The 19,530-nt window shown below is 39.1% G+C and overlaps 1 protein-coding gene across 1 annotated transcript in view; it reads right to left on the bottom strand.

Moving 5' to 3' along the window:
* Window positions 1–3,146: 3,146 nt before the first annotated feature.
* The window catches only part of tpcn2 (two pore segment channel 2), a 102,895-nt gene continuing 86,511 nt past the window's right edge, over window positions 3,147–19,530 (bottom strand). Inside the window, exons 20-25 of the mRNA XM_061884584.1 lie at window positions 12,023–12,096; window positions 9,356–9,461; window positions 6,968–7,050; window positions 6,803–6,884; window positions 3,718–3,809; window positions 3,147–3,626 (exon numbers count right to left, since the gene is read on the bottom strand). Coding sequence (XP_061740568.1) covers window positions 3,539–3,626; window positions 3,718–3,809; window positions 6,803–6,884; window positions 6,968–7,050; window positions 9,356–9,461; window positions 12,023–12,096 — 525 coding nt within the window. The 3' untranslated portion in view covers window positions 3,147–3,538. The remainder of the gene's footprint in view (window positions 3,627–3,717; window positions 3,810–6,802; window positions 6,885–6,967; window positions 7,051–9,355; window positions 9,462–12,022; window positions 12,097–19,530) is intronic.

Genomic DNA, 19,530 nt, shown 5'->3' with positions numbered 1-19,530 from the left:
GTTAACGCTATATTATAAAAATATAACGCTATATTATAAAAATACAGACGTTTTGTTAACGTTGTATGGTTACAAAAAATAAAAAACAATTTACAAACACAAGCTATGGGATGACGTAAGAGGAAACGTGAAGAAACGTGACCCCAGGAGTATATGCGTCATCCCATTGCTTGTGTTTGTAAATTGTTTATTTTATTTTATTTTTAATAATATAGCGTTAACAAAACGTCTGTATTTTTTATAATACAGCGTTAGATTTGTATAATATAGCGTTAACCAAACGTCTGTATTAAACATGACCCCGGAAGTAAATTGGGGGGGGGGTGTAGGGGGGAAGAAATTTGGCGTGACAACTCCACTACATTCTTCGTTTTTTTTTAAAATCCTTATTCTTCTTCTTTCATTTAGTGGCAGCCCTCATGCGTGCATTACTGCCACCTAGTGAAATAGAGTGTGAAATAAGATGGCATCATACTCTAAATCAGGGGTCACCAACCTTTTTGAAACCAAGAGCTACTTCTTGGGCATTGATTAATGCGAAGGGCTACCAGTTTGATACACACTTAAATAAATTGCCAGAAATAGCCAATTTGCTCAATTAACTTTTAATGAATATATATATATATATATATATATATATATATATATATATATATATATATATATATATATATATATATATATATATATATATATATATATATATATATATATATATATATATATATATATATATATATATATATATATATATATATATATATATATATATATATATATATATATATATATATATATATATATATGGGGCGGCGTGGCGCAGTGGGGAGAGTGGCCGTGCGCAACCCGAGGGACCCTGGTTCAAATCCCACCTAGTACCAACCTTGTCACGTCCGTTGTGTCCTGAGCAAGACACTTCACCCTTGCTCCTGATGGGTGCTGGTTGGCGCCTTGCATGGCAGCTCCCTCCATCAGTGTGTGAATGTGTGTGTGAATGGGTAAATGTGGAAGTAGTGTCAAAGCGCTTTGAGTACCTTGAAGGTAGAAAAGCGCTATACAAGTACAACCCATTTATATATATATATATATATATATATATAAAAAATGGGTATTTCTGTCTGTCATTCCATCGTACATTTGTTTTCCTTTTACAGAAGGTTTTTGTAAAGAATAAATGATGACTACCTCAGCAACCTCAGCCCCAGAAATAGGAGAGCCCACCACAGATTCCCCAGGCACCGCTTCAGCAAAGGAAGACGTGTTGGTGGGATTGAGGAGGTTTTCGAAGTATTCCCTCCACCGATCCACAACATCCGTAGTCGAAGTCAGCAGAACACCATCCACACCATACACGGTGTTGATAGTGCACTGCTTCCCCTTCCTGAGGATGGTGGTCCAGAATCGCTTCGAAGCCGTCCGGAAGTCGTTCCCATGGCTTCCCCAAACTCTTCCCATGCCCGAGTTTTTGCCTCAGCGACCGCTAAAGCTGCACACCGCTTGGCCCGTCGGTACCCGTCCACTGCCTCCGGAGTCCTATGAGCCAAAAGAACCCGATAGGACTCCTTCTTCAGCTTGACGGCATCCCTCACTGCTGGTGTCCACCAACGGGTTCTGGGATTACCGCCACGACAGGCACCAACAACCTTGCGGCCACAGCTCCAATCAGCCGCCTCGACAATAGAGGTTCGGAACATGGTCCACTCGGACTCAATGTCCCGCACCACCCTCGTGACATGTTCAAAGTTCTCCCGGAGGTGTGAATTGAAACTCTCTCTGACAGGAGACTCTGCCAGACGTTCCCAGCAGACCCTCACAATGCGTTTGGGCCTGCCAGGTCTGTCCGGCATCCTCCCCCACCATCGCAGCCAACTCACCACCAGGTGGTGATCGGTAGAAAGCTCCGCCCCTCTCTTCACCCGAGTGTCCAAAACATAAGGCCGCAAATCCGATGACACAACTACAAAGTCGATCATGGAACTGCGTCCTAGGGTGTCCTGGTGCCAAGTGCACATATGGACACCCTTATGTTTGAACATGGTGTTCGTTATGGACAATCCGTGACGAGCACAAAAGTCCAATAACAAAACACCACTCGGGTTTAGATCCGGGCGACCATTCTTCCCAATCACGCCTCTCCAGGTTTCACTGTCGTTGCCAACATGAGCGTTGAAGTCCCCCAGTAGGACAAGGGAATCACCTGGGGGAGCTCTTTCCAGTACTCCCTCGAGTGTGCCCAAAAATGGGTGGGTATTCTGAACTGCTGTTTGGTGCATAAGCACAAACAACAGTCAGGACCCGTCCCCCCACCCGAAGGCGGAGGGAAGCTACCCTCTCGTCCACCGGGTTGAACTCCAATGTGCAGGCTTTGAGCCGGGGGGCAACGAGAATTGCCACCCCAGCCCGTCGCCTCTCACTGCCGGCAACGCCAGAGTGGAAGAGGGTCCAGTCCCTCTCGAGAGAACTGGTTCCAGAGCCCTTGCTGTGCGTCGAGGTGAGTCTGACTATATCCAGCCGGAACTTCTCTACCTCGCGGACTAGCTCAGGCTCCTTCTCCCCCAGTGAGGTGACGTTCCACGTCCCAAGAGCTAGCTTCTGTAGCCGAGGATCGGACCGCCAAGTGCCCTGCCTTCGGCTGCCGCCCAGCTCACAATGCACCCGACCTCTATGGCCCCTCCTATGAGTGGTGAGCCCATTGGAGGGATGACCCACGTTGCCTCTTCGGGCTGTGCCCGGCCGGGCCCCATGGGGACAGGCCCGGCCACCAGGCGCTCGCCATCGTGCCCCAACTCCGGGCCTGGCTCCAGAGCGGGGCTCCGGTGACCCGCGTCCGGGCGAGGGAAATCTGAGTTCATTTTGTTGTAATTCCATAGAAGTCTTTGAGCTGCTCTTTGTCTGATCACTCATCTAGGACCTGTTTGTCTTGGGAGACCCTACCAGGGGGCATGAAAGCCCCCAGACAACATAGCTCCTAGGATCATTGGGACACGCAAACTCCTCTACCACGGTAAGGTAGCAGCTCAGAGAGGAGCAATAAACAAGTCAATTGGCAGATCAAATCAAAATTGACAATAAACAAGTCAATTTTGATTTGATCTGCCAGGTTTTTCTAAGTGGCCTTCAATAAAATAAAATCCACAAAAAAGTAATTAAATGTCATCCCTTTTTATTATATACATTTGAAATCAGTATCAAAATATATATTTTGAATGTTATCAATCTTTCCCGGGTCACTGTCAATATCCAAAATTCTTCAAATATTTTCATTCATAAACAACAAATAAGACTGCACTCCCTTTTTAGCAAAAAAATTATTACAGCAATGCAAAAGAAAAATAACTAAAAAGACAATACAAATACTACAGTGGAACCAGACTAGTTGACATGACACCATTTTTGGCACCATTGCTGTCAACAGCTCTTATAAATACATGCAATGTGAAAAACTTGTAAATATAACAATGACTGATCTTAAACATCTGAGAAATTGCATTTCCTCAAGTCACTGTTGATGATCCCAATAAAGTACAATACTTGGCTGTCATGTGTGCTCCCAGTGTAGGTGCAGGTGGGGGTGCTGTTGTAGCTGACAAAGCAACTCTTCTTCTGTTGGTTCTTTGATCTGCTCTCTAAAGGAAGTGTGTAAATATATACCATCAGGTGAGGTAGGTCACTTAGGTCTGCCTTAATAATTTAATAAGCATGATAATGTATACCTACTTAAATATAAGTTGAACAGAGGTTTCATAGCGGATTCTCTCCACGTCTGTAACAGAGCAGCTGTGACTGCGATCCCACTTGTACGTAAAATTCTGTCAGAAAACACAAAGAAAAGAGTTGATTTTTCACCTTTAAAACTGAGGACGTACAGTTATGGTCAGAGGAATAAATGTAAGACATTAATATATATTTGATCTCCTAACAACCAGCAACCACACTTCACTTGATCTTAACAGTTTAACAAATCCAAAAAAAGTAGGAGGAAACAAAGCTTATTTGATCCTACTCCTGTCCCATATTAATTTTCTATCTTACGACACATGCTTATTGTATACTGTTTCCTAGACATACCAATGTTTGTACAGTACATCGTTTTTGTTCTTGATTTAGTCCATTCCATAGTTTATTTCCACAGACATATATACTAAATGCATAAAAATATTTTGGATTCAGTTGATTTCTTGAGTTTCACTTCTCTTAATTAAAAAAAATGTTGTACACTTTGAGGGAGCCTGTTGTTTTTTGCTTTGCAGATGATGTTAATAGTTTGAAAGTGTACACATCTATACATTTCAATATTTTAAATACAAGAAATGTGCGTGTTCCCAATCGCCAGCTTTATGTATTATCCCAAATGATCTTTTCAGCAGTACTGTTAGTGAATGAAGTGTACTTTTACAATAGTTTCCCCATGTCTCTACACAGTAGCTTAGACATATCTGAGTTAACAACAACATAGACTATGGGATGACTTTTGATTCAGAATTTATTTTACTTTATCCTATATTTAAGTATTTATTGCTACTTTATCTTGTCTCTACTTAATGTATAGTTCCCAGCTAATGTTGTTATCTATTAGGGGCGGCATGGCGTAGTGGGTAGAGCGGCCGTGCCAGAAACCTGAGGGTTGCAGGTTCGCTTCCCGCCTATTGACATCCAAATCGCTGCCGTTGTGTCCTTGGGCAGGACACCTCACCCTTGCCCCCGGTGCCGCTCACACTGGTGAATGAATGATGAATGAATGATTGGTGGTGGTCGGACGGGCCGTAGGCGCAAACTGGCAGCCACGCTTCCGTCAGTCTACCCCAGGGCAGCTGTGGCTACAGATGTAGCTTACCACCACCAGGTGTGAATGAATGATGGGTTCCAACTTCTCTGTGAGCGCTTTGAGTATCTAACAATAGAACAAACGCGATATAAATCTAATCCATTATTATTATAATTATCATTATTATTATACAGTAGCTGTTTATAATGTTCTATCAAACCATCTTCTTAGTTTATTAATTTCTATTGTAACAGTTTCTATTACTTCCTTTAAGTTTTTCCCTGAGCAGACTGTAATGATGTCATCTGGGAATAATATTAACTTCAGGTCCTTTGGGGTTTTAACAATTTTGTTAATATATAGATTGAATAATATAAAGATTTAACAGTTTTGGTCCCAGAAACACAAGAAATATCTAAACACTCTGAAGTGTAATCTCCTAACTTCACATCTTGTTACCTGCTGGTTAAGTAGCTTTTCACCCAACTCAAAAGCACACCCTTAATAATCTATACATCTAATTAATTGATTAGGCTATTGTGATTGATTGTATCTAATATTTTGCCAGGCCCATAATTACTGCAGCTGCACACAATTTACAATCTGCTGTTTCACTCTAAGCCATTGATGTTGAAATATTTCTCTGTATTTGTATTGGCTGTCTGAAAGTATGTTCTGTTTGTTTTTTGTATCTAATCTGTTGTTAAATAACTTTAGAGAATTGAGGGAAGAATGCCCCATGAGAGACCTTTGCACACGAAATGTTAAATAACAGATGTAATAGTCATCGAGCAGGTGAGCAAGAATAAAAGATTAAAATAAAATAAAATAAAATAGAAAAAATCTGTCTAAGCCTGGGCCTCTGGAGAGGGGGTCCAGACTGAGGCCAAGGGAAAAAAAAAATCTATGATGACATAGTGCTGTATTTTACTTCTTTATCTCTTTTTTTTCAACCAAAAATGCTTTGCTCTGATTAGGGGGTACTTGAATTAAAAAAATGTTCACGGGGTACATCACTGAAAAAAGGTTGAGAACCACTGCTTTAATCATCCAAGGTTGTTATTTCTTTCCACACTGAAAACACTTCTATTTACCTTTGCATATAACAACTTAAATTATTTTATCTACACTCTTTGCTTTTAATCAATTCCTGATTATTTTTTTTTAAATAATTGTATTTCTATTTAGGATTGTATATATTAGTGCTGTCAAAGTTAACGCGATAACGCGTAAATGTCATTTTTTTTAACGCGCGATTAACATTTTTGGTACTTGGCCCGTTCTGTATTTTTGTGGAATTTGTGTCAAGGCGTCCAGTTATTGTGTAACCACAGGGTCAAAAATAGCTAGCAGATCGGCACAAAGAAAGGGGAACCTTATGGAAAGCTCAGATCCAAAGTCATGGCAAGCGGTTCTCCGGAAGAGATAAAACAATTTTACCTTAAATTTTTATGAGACAATATCATTGGAGCGAACCGGAGCATACATTCCTGCTTGGAGTGAGGAGAAGCTTCACGTCGGTGTTTGGATTTCAGTAGTTTTTAATATTTTTTCCTAAAATGTTGTCATTTTATCTTATATTTTGAGAGATCCTTTTTTGCAGGGAATTCAGTATCAAATTCAGTATGAAAACATTTTTTTTTTAATAAAGACACAAATTAACCTCCATAGCCTTCAATGCTACTTTGATTGCAAGCTTAATAAAGACTTAAGTTTTTTATAGCCCCAAAAAAATGTCACAATCCAGGCTATTTAAATTAAATGTGCATGTCGGAAGACAAGTGCAATTTTCGGATGTCTTCTGCAGAATCCTGAAGAGTAGGCAGCTATGTATTCCACCTACATACAGTATGTTGCATATGTATTATGTGCAGCGGTGCCTCTTCCTATTCACAGATCACGCGCTGCATGTGGTCCCGCCTTTCCATAGGGGCAGCATTTTGCATTAAGACTTAAAATAACCACAGGGGGATTCATGTGAAAATGTCCCATTTGTGTCATTAAATGCATGTGTCTGTGCAGTAGAAGTGTATTAACCTCTAGGATGAGCGCCATAAACAGGTTGACCCACATGACAGAGGAGGTGAACCACCAACACACAAAGTAGATTTTGGACCACCTGAGAAATGTAAAACAAAGTTAAGTTCCATACAACATCAAAACTAAAAAGTTGCTGTCATTTATTGGTAGTTTTTGTCTCACTCGGAGGTGTATCTGCTGTATGCATCCATGAAGACCTGCCAGTTGTTGATGATCATGATATCATACAGCAAAACGATGGATGCCTAAGAAACAGAAGACAGATACATGTTTCTTTGGTGTTCTGCAGTTTGTTGACCATACAAGCAATTATATAATACTAAAAACATATTCAAACACACAACATTAATCAAACTAAGTAAGCAGGAGGACATTGTAATTTTAGTTTTTTTAATTATGCATATTTATAAAAAAATATTAAAAAAATAAAAATCACATGCACATACTGTAACTATTCACAGCTTTTGCTCATTACTTTGTTAACGCAACTTAGTTAGTAATTACAGCCGCACATCTTTCTTAATACGATGCTACAAGCTTGGCACACCCATCCTTTGACAGTTTCGGCCAGTCCTCTGCCAAAGGTGCACTATGAAAGTATTAAAGAAATGGTGTAAAATACTTATGTACATGTGAATTTTTTGTGTTTTATTCATGATAAATTAACAAAAACAAAACACTTTAAACATTGTTATTATGGAGCATTGTATTGTCTGTAAGATTTCGAGGTCAAAAAGAATATATTCCATTTTGGAATAAGGCATCTTTGTAGCAATTTGAGAGTATACAGTTGTACCCAATGTTGTGCTCGGTGAATCTAGATATGGTTTATAAAGTTTATATTCAAGCGTGACTGAAAATAAACAGCAGTGATATTTGTTATCAAAACATATTTGTACATTATGTTCATATATATATATATATATATATATATATATATATATATATATATATATATATACATACATATATATATATATATACACACACATACATATATATACACACACATATATACACATGTATATATATGTATGTGTATATATATATATATATATATATATATACATACATATATATATATATATATATATATACACACACATACATATATATACACACACATATATACACATGTATATACATATATATATATATGTGTATATATGTATATATATATACCTACATACACATACATATATATATACACGTGTATATATATATATATATATATATAAATATATATATATATATATATATATACATACATATATATATATATATATACAAACATATATATACACACACACACCACACACACACACATATATATCTATATATAAATAAAAAACACATATATATTCTCATATATGTATACTCTCGGAGAGGGTACAGTATGTTTTTTTTCTCCACTGCTTTTCATTCATTTTAAGCCTGTCTTCTTGTTTGTTTCTTATTCCCTTTTCCTGTTACCCTCGCTTTGGCTGGAGGCTGAGCAACTTGATGCACCTGATGCTGATTACTTCTACTCTTTATCAGCTGAGAGATTTGCAGCTGAGAGGCTTCCAACTGTTCCTGCACGAGACACTGACGGGTTTGCCTTCTGATCTCCTTGTGCCAAGTGTTTAACTGAAGTGTTAAGATGTTTCATTCGTTCCTACTATACCATCATCTAGCTGGTAAATAGTAACATTTAGGTACTTCCCAGTTTTAATGCAGTGTCCTGCCTCAGAGCTGAATACTTTTTTTTTCATTATTACAGTGGTACGCCTTACTGTGTACCATTGCCTTTTGGTGTCTCTCAAATTTGGTTAAATACCTTTATCAAAAGAAAATTGTTGTTACTGTAAATACTGGCCTCCCACCTTTGCATCTGAGGTCCAGCATACAAAGCTATAACAAAACAGTTTGAAAATGTGACTGTGGAGCAAAATTTACACAAAAGCATATCCAATCCCAATATCTAGACAACAAGGAATCGTGTTAAATGTACATTACAATCATCAAAAGTCCCATTTAAATAGCAAAGTACAGTGGTACCAGTTTTCGTAAACTCCCTTGCAGTTTTCGACTAAGACATTTGTAAACAATTTGCCGGTTTTCTTAGATCGAGACGGCCAAACATTGCACGTAACAAAGTACTTCTTGGTCCCGCTTATCATTCTGTGGAATGGAGTTTTCAAATAGTCTGTACTTCGTTTTAATTTTCAAAGCCAGTGACTGCAAAATAATCCACCGTAGGGCCAAATATGTAATGATCTGGGAGGGCTGGAACTCTAGGATGCAGACACATAAGCTGAGAGCAGGAAGACTTGTCTTTGACCACACTCACACAGAGCCAATCCGCAAACAAAACACAAAGTACAAGAGTCAAGACCAAGAAATGGAAAAAAAGCATTTAGAGACACAGAGGTTTAGTACAGTAATAAATTGGATGATGCCATGCTTAAGAAGTCTCTTCCTTAGTGAATACAAACAGCTGCACAATAAAGCTTCCTCGGACAAGAGTAAATGGAATGCATTCAGCACAAAACAGATCTTGTTACTTACAGCAAAGTCATCAAAGTTATTGGGCCAGTAGCCAAGCTGTTCATAGGTGCCACATTCAATGCTGAAGTTTGATGTGATGTTTTCCATTGTGGTATTAGACAGTACCCTGTAAGTCAAACATAAACAACATGAACTAAAACATTAGGGGATACACACATACAGTCCTAACCCATAACAACACAGAGCTAGTAGTGCTTCAAGTAAAATGTGGTGCATACACTGCCCCATCAAGTGAACAAGACATCAGTGATGATTTTTAAAATACTAGCTGATGTAAAATCTGTTTGAGGTTACATTCAGGTGCAACACAAAACATTTGTATATCATGTAAAGGTTTGTATATTCCAGCAATTATATTTACAAGGTAAAACTAATATATGACATAGGCTCATAACATGCAACTCAAGAGATTTCTATCCTACTTTTGATATCATTTTAATGATTCTGGCTTGCAACTTGAGAACATTTTGAATTGAAAATATCAAAAAAGATTTTGGTTTTCCAAAACTGTAAAACGCTGCATCAATCCGTTGTGGTGACGAAGGAGCTGAGCAAGAAGGCAAAGCTCTCAACTTACAAGTCAATCTACTTTCACATCCTCCTCTATGGTCATGAGCTTTGGGTTATGACCGAAAGGACAAGATCACGGGTACAAGCGGCCAAACTGAGTTTACTCCGCCTGGTGGCGGGGCTCTCCCTTAGAGATAGGGTGAGAAGCTGTGTTATTTGGGAAGAGCTCAAATTAAAGCCACTGCTCCTCCACATCAAGAGGAGCCAGATGAGGTGGTTCGGGCATCTGGTCGGGATGCCACCCGAACGCCTCCCTAGGAAGTGTATTTAGGGCACGCCCGATCAGCAGGATGCCACAGGGAAGACCCAAGAAACGTTGAGAAGACTGTCCCAATTCAGGGTCTGCATCCTTCAGAGGACCCGGTCTACGCAGCCTCAGAAGGCTGGACCTTTCGGATGATGCGTCACTCGTTGTTAAAAGGGACAGTCTAACCTGCGGGGGATACTTACACTTGAAAATGTATTCGCTGCCGTTGCCGCTGCTTGTATTTGCCGGCATCGTCAAAAAGATCCGGGTTGATCAAAGGCGCCCAAAGCATCTTGGGGTATGGGAGGTCACGAAGGATAATCGCGGTGCATCCTTCGAATACAGGGAAAAGGTGGGCGCATTCGTCAGCTGCATTTGGTGGAGCCCTCAAATTTGAAAGAATTGGACAGCCTTCTTGCAGCGGTGTGACGTAAGCAGCCTTCAAATTCGCCCTTTGAAGGATGCAGACCCTGAATTAGGACACAGCTTATGTCTCCTGGCTGGCCTGGGAACGCCTACGGATCCCCCAGTAGGAGATGGACAAAGTGGCTGGGGAGAGGGAAGTCTGGGCTTCTCTGCTTAGGCTGCTGTCCCTGCGACCCGACCTCAGATAAGCGGAAGAAGATAGATGGATGGAAAAACTGTAAACTGTGATCATGAAAATGATAATAAAAGCCTGAGTTATTTTACTTTGTATGTAATGAGTTTATATTACTTTCACATTTGATGTTGTATTGTTGAAATGAATGGACTTTTGCACGATATTCAAACATGTATGTTGTTCCTGCAAAATATATTCCTTATTTGAGAAGAATAAGAACACTGTTGCACAGTGTAGTACAAATGGACTTTGAATTGAACAAATGACATATTTAAATTTGGAAAAGGTAAAGGAGCTGTTTGAAACCTGGTCACCCTTTTCAACCCAAAAAATATATTAAAAACACCACCAGTTAGCTTATGTTACCATTAGTGATTTACCACAACATATCCATACTGAGGTGTCAAGCGACACACTTTGTCCAGTATTTTTTACTAAGTAAGTGGCCGTTATTTTGTTTTCATGTTTGGTGCACCCTGTCTAAGAAAAAGATAAATTGTGAAGTCTGACGCCAGTTTTGATTCAGCAGTTTCGCCACAGTAGCCAACACACACGCAGCAGTCATCCTGTCCATGCAATAGATGACTAAATTATGTGTATAAAAGTTAAAACAGAAGTGTTCTGCTGTCTAGGGGTGCAATAAGCGTAATATTCATGTGAGCGTGTTTGTTTCGTTAATTAGTGCAATTGATCTGAGGTTGATCACACGTTGTCATTCAATGAGGATATTACATATCCAGTTCTCACCTTTACGTAGGAGAAGAGAGGTATAGGGCTTAAAACTATTAGTGGCATGTCATGTATTCAACTTGAATGAACTGTGTGTATCATGCTTTTATTTAATGATAAATTAGCAAAGACACAATAATCTCATTGAGAGGAGATCTCCTTCAGAAATGAAGCACAATTGCCAGATATAATAAGGAAACAAATACCTCACCTCTCTTTTTTTAGTGGTTTTCATAGTGATAAAAGTTGGAGACCTGCTGTGTCATATAGCTGCACACTGATTTGATTCTGTTTTAAGTTAAGCAGGACATACCCCACTTAAAGAAATATGTTTATTTTTATTAAGTTAAGCAGTTTTATTAAGTTTTTTTGGAGACCCAAAAAAAATGTGCACTTAATTCTTATGCTCACCAAGTTTTCAGCAAACCAATGACTTGCAGTTCAGTAAAACCTTTAGAAAACGTTTCTGTATAACATTCTGACTACAAAATTGCATTTGTACTTGCAGATGACTTCTTACCTCATGTGTGCCGGTGGTTTAATGACTCCTTCAAACAGCCAAATGCCAAATACAGCAAACACATAATACACCACCTGTAAGGAACAATGTGCATTTTAATATTGATTTATCATCTTATATTTTCGTTTACTATGCCAAATAATAAAAATGTACTCTCAGCTCATCCATCCATCCATCCATTTTCTACCGCTTATTCCCTTTCGGGGTCACGGGGGGCGCTGGCGCCTATCTCAGCTACAATCGGGCGGAAGGCGGGGTACACCCTGGACAAGTCGCCACCTCATCGCAGGGCCAACACAGATAGACAGACAACACTCACACTCACAGTCACACACTAGGGCCAATTTAGTGTTGCCAATCAACCTATCCCCAGGTGCATGTCTTTGGAAGTGGGAGGAAGCCGGAGTACCCGGAGGGAACCCACGCATTCACGGGGAGAACATGCAAACTCCACACAGAAAGATCCCGAGCCTGGATTTGAACCCAGGACTGCAGGACCTTTGTATTGTGAGGCAGACGCACTAACCCCTCTGCCACCGTGAAGCCCTCTCAGCTCATCTTTGCATATAAATAGTTTGATAAGGACAATAATTTCATATTTTTTAATGATTCATCTAGTATACCTTTGCATTGATCAGGAAATTACATGGTTTGTAGTTAGCATGCAGTGCTTGAAGAATGCAGTCAAAGCAATCATTTTGAGGCCAGCACAGTATCATTGGCATTGTGTGTGTACATCCAAAGACAGGTCAAGACAATGTTTTTATGGAAGTCAAAAAAGTTGCAAAGACGATACACACAATAGTTAAAGTTCCTACTAAGCCTGGGCAATAAATCGATTTTATTGATAAAATTGATTTGTTCGTTCCAGACCATTTAAAAGAAAAACAATCTATGTTTTTCCTCTTCTTAATCCGGCATATTTTTGCCCCCATACATTTCCGTAGTTTTCACCCAACCCCTAATTTCCTTAGCAAAGATTGACACTCCTTGCAAAACATGACTCGAGAACAAGAAGTGTGTTCCCAAAAAAGAACAGTAGTGAGGCTGAATAAATCAATATTCCATAAAAGGCATTCACTTGATGATACAAGGACAAACTTTGTTCCCATTTTTCTTGTCTCGTAGAGTGACTGTGCCCAAGGCATCAGAAGCCTGGTCTTAAACTGGATAAAAAGCTAATTAACCAACAGGAAGCAATACGTGAATCGAGGTCAAACTATATCAACAACGCTGGAAAAATTTTGCGATGTACCCCAGGGCTCAATATTAAAACCAAAATTATTCAATCGCTATATAAACGACGTTTGTAAACTTACAAAGGATGACATAACTGTGTTTTGTTCAGGAGAGAACACAGAAGCTAATAGAAATATAACAGAATAAATTAATGCATTAAAAAGATGGTTTGAAAAAACGGACTATCTTTGAATCTCAGTAAAACTAAAATGTTATCCGGCAACAGTAAAAGAGAAAGTTAAACACAAGTACAAATAGATGGAGTATATACTGTATAGAAAAAATAAAATAAATACAATTTTGGAGCGTAATAATAGAAAAAATGAACTGGAAATCTAAAAAAATATACAACATAAGGTGGCAATACATTTTTTTTCATAATGAATAAATTTAGCACAATATGCTCTAGACCAAAATTCACTTCAAATTCTCAACTGCTTGCTAGCATTACCGTATCTGAGTTATTGTGCAGAAAATTGGGGAAATAACTACAAAATGACACTTCATTCACTAACCGTGTTACAAAAAAAATCAGTTAGAATAATACATAATGTTGGATATAGAGAACATACAAACACTTTATTTATGAAATTCCAAAATATTAAACTTCAATGGTTTGGTGCATTTGCAAACAGCTAAAATTATGCATAAAGCAAACTACAACATGCTATCCAAGAATGTACAACATTTTTTCACAACAAAAGAAGAGAAATACAACCTTACAGAAAAATCTTACTTAAAACATTTGTATGCACGTACAACACTTAAGACCTCTAGCTATTTCTTTGGGGCGGGTGCATGAAACTGAGCTGTTAGGGTTAACCATAAATTATCAACTGAATTGGCCTTGTCAAAGTTGGAACATGGAGGTGCAGAGTGTTCCAGAGCTTAGGGCCAACCACAGAGAAGTTCCTGTCTCCCCTGGTTTTAAGTCTAGTCTTGGGCACCACAAACTGGAGCTGGCTCTTGGACCTCGGAGCGCGCGCAGGAGTGTAAATTTGGATGAGGTCCGAGATAAAATGAGGTGCCAGTCAATGCAAAGCTTTAAAACCAAACAGCAACATTTTAAAATCAATTCTAAAATGAACAGGGAGCTAGTGCAAAGTCTCATAAATTAGGGTTAAATGCTCACGTTTCCTGGCCCCTGTAAAAGTTGTGCTGCTGTGTTCTGAACTAACTGCAACCGGGAGAGAGCTTTGCCAGCATAAAGTGCATTGCAGTAGTCCAGGCCACTTGGAATAAAAGCATGCACCACCTGTTCAAAAAGGTTAAAAGATAAAAACGGTTTTAGTTTTGCTAAAAGACGAAGATGATAAAAACACGATTTTAAAACGCCATTGACTTTTTTTTTCAAGTTTAAAATCACTGTCTTAGTGACGCCAAGGCTGGTGACTTTGGGACACACATAATTTTGCAATGGTACCAAGTCAGGAAGTTTCGTTTTTCCCTCATTCATTATTAAAAAACTCTGGGCTAACCAAGCCTTGAAGTCGCATCGACAGTTGAGAAGGGGTGTCAGGGGGCCGTGGCCATTTGAAATAGGCATATAAATTTTACAGTCATCTGCATAAAAGTGATAAAACACTCCATGTTTCTTAAAAATCTTTCCAAGAGACAGGAGATAAAGAGCGAACAGAATGGGGCCTAGAATAGATCCCTGGGGGACACCACAGTAAAGCGGAGCAGAAGAAGAGGTGGCGTCACCCAGCCTAACAGAGAAGGACCTCTCTGACAGGTAGGATCTGAACCACTCCAATGCAGTCCCCATTTCACACCCACACAGTCTCTCAGGCGGTCTAAAATAATTGTGTGATCGACTGTGTCAAAGGCAGCTGTAAGATCTAAAAGCACTAAAATGGCAGAGCTGCCAGAATCAGTCATTAAAAGCAAGTCATAAAAACCTTTAAAAGTGCAGATTCAGTACTGTGCAAAGCTTTGTATCCAGAATGAAATAGATCTAAAGTGCTATTTTCATCTAAAAATGGCAGCAGTTGCACCTAAACACATTTATCCAAAATTTTTAACACCAAAGATAATTTAGAAATGGGCCGATAATTTGACAAACTTTTAGGATCAAGACTTGTGTTTTTAATCAAAGGCTCGACAACAGCTCCTTTACAAAAAGAGGTCACACCGCCAGAAATCAAGCTGTTGATGATGTCCATAACAGAAAAATCAATAGAGTCTCAGACATCTTTACAAAAGCGAGGGGGGACTGGGTCTTTGGGACATGACAGGGGTTTTGCTTTGTCAACTATTCTTGTAAGCTCAGGCATCGACACAGGCTCAAACTGACAAAACACAGCCACAGGAAGTGCCTCCACGGCTACACACAAAGTGTATTAAGCGTGTGCGTGCGAAGGGGCGTGTGCTTGTTGCCACAGGGAAAAGGCAAGCCATGAGGTAGCAAGTACCTCTGACTCAAAGTAGGGGGCGATATATTGTGAACTTGCAGTTCAAAGGTTCATGAACTGCCAACACCTGTTAACCCTTAAGAAGTAGAAAAAGAAAACAAAAGACCACAACTGCTACGCTTCCCGCAAACTATGATGCTTTTTGGCCCTAAAAATGGAGGATTTGAATTCTAAAATAAGGAATTTTTCAAGACTAAACTTTCAATCAAAGCAAAAAGTCATTATTACTGGGAGACCAACGTCAGAGCTGGCAGATTTGATTCAAAGGTGTGTGGTCAGAGGACAGAAAATAGTGGGTTAATTTAAAAAGTAATGGTATACTGGAAAAGAATGGCTTTGTGCCACAAAAACGTGTCTATTGATTTCCCTGCCTTTTATTCTCAATCAGTGAACGTGTTTGGATCCAAATGATATACTGATCTGAAAAATCTGCCAAGAAGCCTCGTAAAAAATAAAAACTCATCTGCACACAATCAAGGTCAGATTTCTTTAAAAACGTGTGGAATATCACGTATTGACCTGGCTCTAAATAAACAACAGAGACTAAATATCAGCATCTACAATTCCGATGTAAAGGAAAATTGTGATGTTAAAAGACCTGATAAACACCACTTGATTTTTGAGGAAAGAGGAGCTTGCATTTTGTGGCAATTGAGAGAGAGAGACTTTTAAAAACTCTCAGAAAAAGAGAAAAAGGAGGACTTCTACAACAAAGTCATACAGATCTTCAGGCAGAAGGAAAGGCGAATGGACTTCATTTACAAGTAAAGGTAAGATATACTGTCTAGTGCAGGGGTCCCCAAACTAAATGTTTTTATTTTTATTTAAATTATTATTTTTTAAAACCTGTCCTTTCTAATCCATTTTCCACCGCTTGCTAGTCTCGGTGTCTCTTAGCCGCTTAGACATATCATATTGTCTAAAAATGCATTTTCCCAACGATAACGTGACATCATTACGCTGGGGCCACAGTGTCGGGCAAGCACGCAACAAGTGCACACTCTTTCAGTCAATTAGTGCGCGAGGAATATGTATGTACAGCCCGGCCCCAAATTGTTTTAACCCAATGCGGCTCCCAAGTCAAAAAGTTTGGGGAGCCCTGGTTGAGTGTCTGCACTGCAGTGATGTGTTAATTGTGTGCTAAGTGTGTTGAAATTTTTTATTCTAGCATCATACTGTGTGTTTTTGTGATTTTGAGACGGTGCTATTGCATCATACTGTCATGTTTGTAAATCTCACTTGTGAGTCAGTGACCTAGCATCTTACTGTATGTTTGTAAATCTGACTAGTAGGTCAGTGCCTCCCCAACCTAAAACCTCACTGCATGTCGCTAGACGGCAGTGGAGGAAGTGTCAAAAGATGGAGCTAACTGTTTTAATGACATACAGACTTTACTTAAATCAATAACGGCGCACCATCTCCTCATCCGTGGCTCACTAGTGCAACAACAACACCGGAAATGTGTCCCGTGAAAAACCATCCGACCGGAACTCTCTAATAACTAAAGTTACCTTGGGTGAATAATGTAAACTCAAAACACCGGAATGTTTTAGCGCATTCATGGCAGATATAAATAAGAAGTTTACACTACTTTGTATTAGAAATGGCAAAAGCAGAGAAAAAGAAGAAGCTTATTGACTACAATGTCCACACAGACTACAATGGATGACCCACGCACATTTTCAAGATTTATGCAAATCCCAAATACAGATCAGCAGGTACCAGAAGGTACAACAAGTTATATAATATGTCTTACCTTACACACACACCATAATAATACTTGTATGTTGAAGCACAGTACAATCTATCAAACGGTGCGACTTCATAGCTTACCAAAGACGTACTAAAACATTTTGATTTTTCAACGTTGTGTGTCATGTTCTATATTTTCAATGGAACAATTTGGTGTTGTTTACTTGAGTCATATTGCAGTCTAAACATATGTAATCAATTATTCCATCCGACTTCTACCGCTTGTCCCTTTTGGGGTCGCTGGAGCCTATCTCAGCTGCATTTGGACGGAAGGCGGGGTACACCCTGGACAAGTCACCACCTCATCGCAGGCCCAACACAGATAGACTGACAACATTCAGACTCACATTCACAGACTAGGGCCAATTTAGTGTTGCCAATCAACCTATCCCCAGGTCCATGTCTTTGGAGGTGGGAGGAAGCCGGAGTAATATTGATATTTCCAAGGACAATGGAGCAAAACTTAACTTTATCAACACGTTACATTCCTCTTCCTTCTTCCCCACCATCAATGGGTTCACTCGAGTCACAGATGCCTCAAAAACAATAATGGATAACATTATTACTAACATCTGGAATACAAAGCTTGTGACAAAGGTGGTGCAATCCGATATCACAGACCACTTTCCCATAATACTATTCTTTGACTCTGGCATACCCCCCCCACCTCCTAAAGATAACACCAAAACACTCAACAATACAACTCTACAACACCTAAATAATAATCTGCTTGCCAGGCAATGGGACTCTGTGTTTAATTGCACCCATCCTGATGCTGCATATGAAAATCTGATTAAAATAATTCATGATGCTATTCAGGAAACAATCCCTGAAAAAAATATCAAAAATCATACCTCAGAAAAAAATCCCTGGATTACAAGGGGGATCTTAAAGTCCACCAGACAAAAGAATAAACTCTACAAATGTTATATTTCGAACCTTACCACTGTCAATAAAGAAAAATACACAAATTATAGAAATAAATTAACTCATATGATCAGGAAAAGTAAGCGCAACAATTATTCTGAACTATTACAAGCATCGCAGGGAGATTGTAGGAGAACATGGAACGTGTTGAATACTGTTCTAAAGAAGGGATATAAGGCCCCTGTTGTTCCGGATACAGGGTCAAATAGGGCTGATCTTGCCAATAGTTTTAATACCTTTTTTGCTTCTATTGAGGAAAACCTATCTAGTAAAATAAGTCAACCTCCAGGGTTTTCCTTTAAATAATTTTTATCAGGCAGCTACCTTAGCTCCTTTTTCATGCAGTCAACCGACATCAATGAGCTTTATTGATCATTATGGACCTAAAGTCATCACATACAGCTGGATTGGACGGGATATGTAGCAAAATCTTGAAAGCCATAGCAAATGTGATCACAAATCCTCTTTGTCACTGTATAAACCTATCACTTAGTGCTGGTATTGTACCCAAAATGTCCAAAGTGGCAAAAGTAATCCCTATTTTTAAATCAGGTGATAAAAATAAAATGAACAATTATAGGCCAATTTAAATTTTACCAACATTTTCAAAAATATTTGAAAATGTGGTCTATAACCGACTGAATGGCTTTCTAGAAAAACTAGATATCCTTGTCCCCTGCCAATATGTTTTTTGTAAAAAAAAAAAGCACCACCTGTATGGCTATACTCGACCTCTTGGAAAAAGGTCAATGACTGTATTGAAGAAGGAAAATGCGGTATTGGCATTTTTTTGGATCTGTCCAAGGCCTTTGACACAATAGACTTTGAGACCTTATTGTACAAGCTATATCATTATTGTGTCGAAGGGGTATCTCTCGATTGGTTCCGTTCTTACCTATACGGAAGGCAACAATGTGTATGCGTCAATGATCACAATTCAACCTGTATGACCATAAATTATGGGGTTCTGCATCGATCAATCTTGGGGCCTCTCCTTTTTATCCTATACATAAATGATTTTGTAAACTCCTCCGAAACTTTTCATAAAATAATTTTTGCTGACGATACAAATTTGTTAACATCACACAGGAGCCTACACGATCTACAAGTAACTGTCAATTCAGAGCTTGTGAAAGTGGATTCCTGGTTCAAATGGAATAGCTCTCACTTAATGTA

This window comes from Nerophis ophidion, linkage group LG02 (assembly GCF_033978795.1).
Source record: "Nerophis ophidion isolate RoL-2023_Sa linkage group LG02, RoL_Noph_v1.0, whole genome shotgun sequence".
In the NCBI taxonomy this organism is placed as follows: domain Eukaryota; kingdom Metazoa; phylum Chordata; class Actinopteri; order Syngnathiformes; family Syngnathidae; genus Nerophis; species Nerophis ophidion.
Note: the sequence above shows the minus strand (reverse complement) of the source record. Positions and strands in the feature narration are given on the sequence as shown.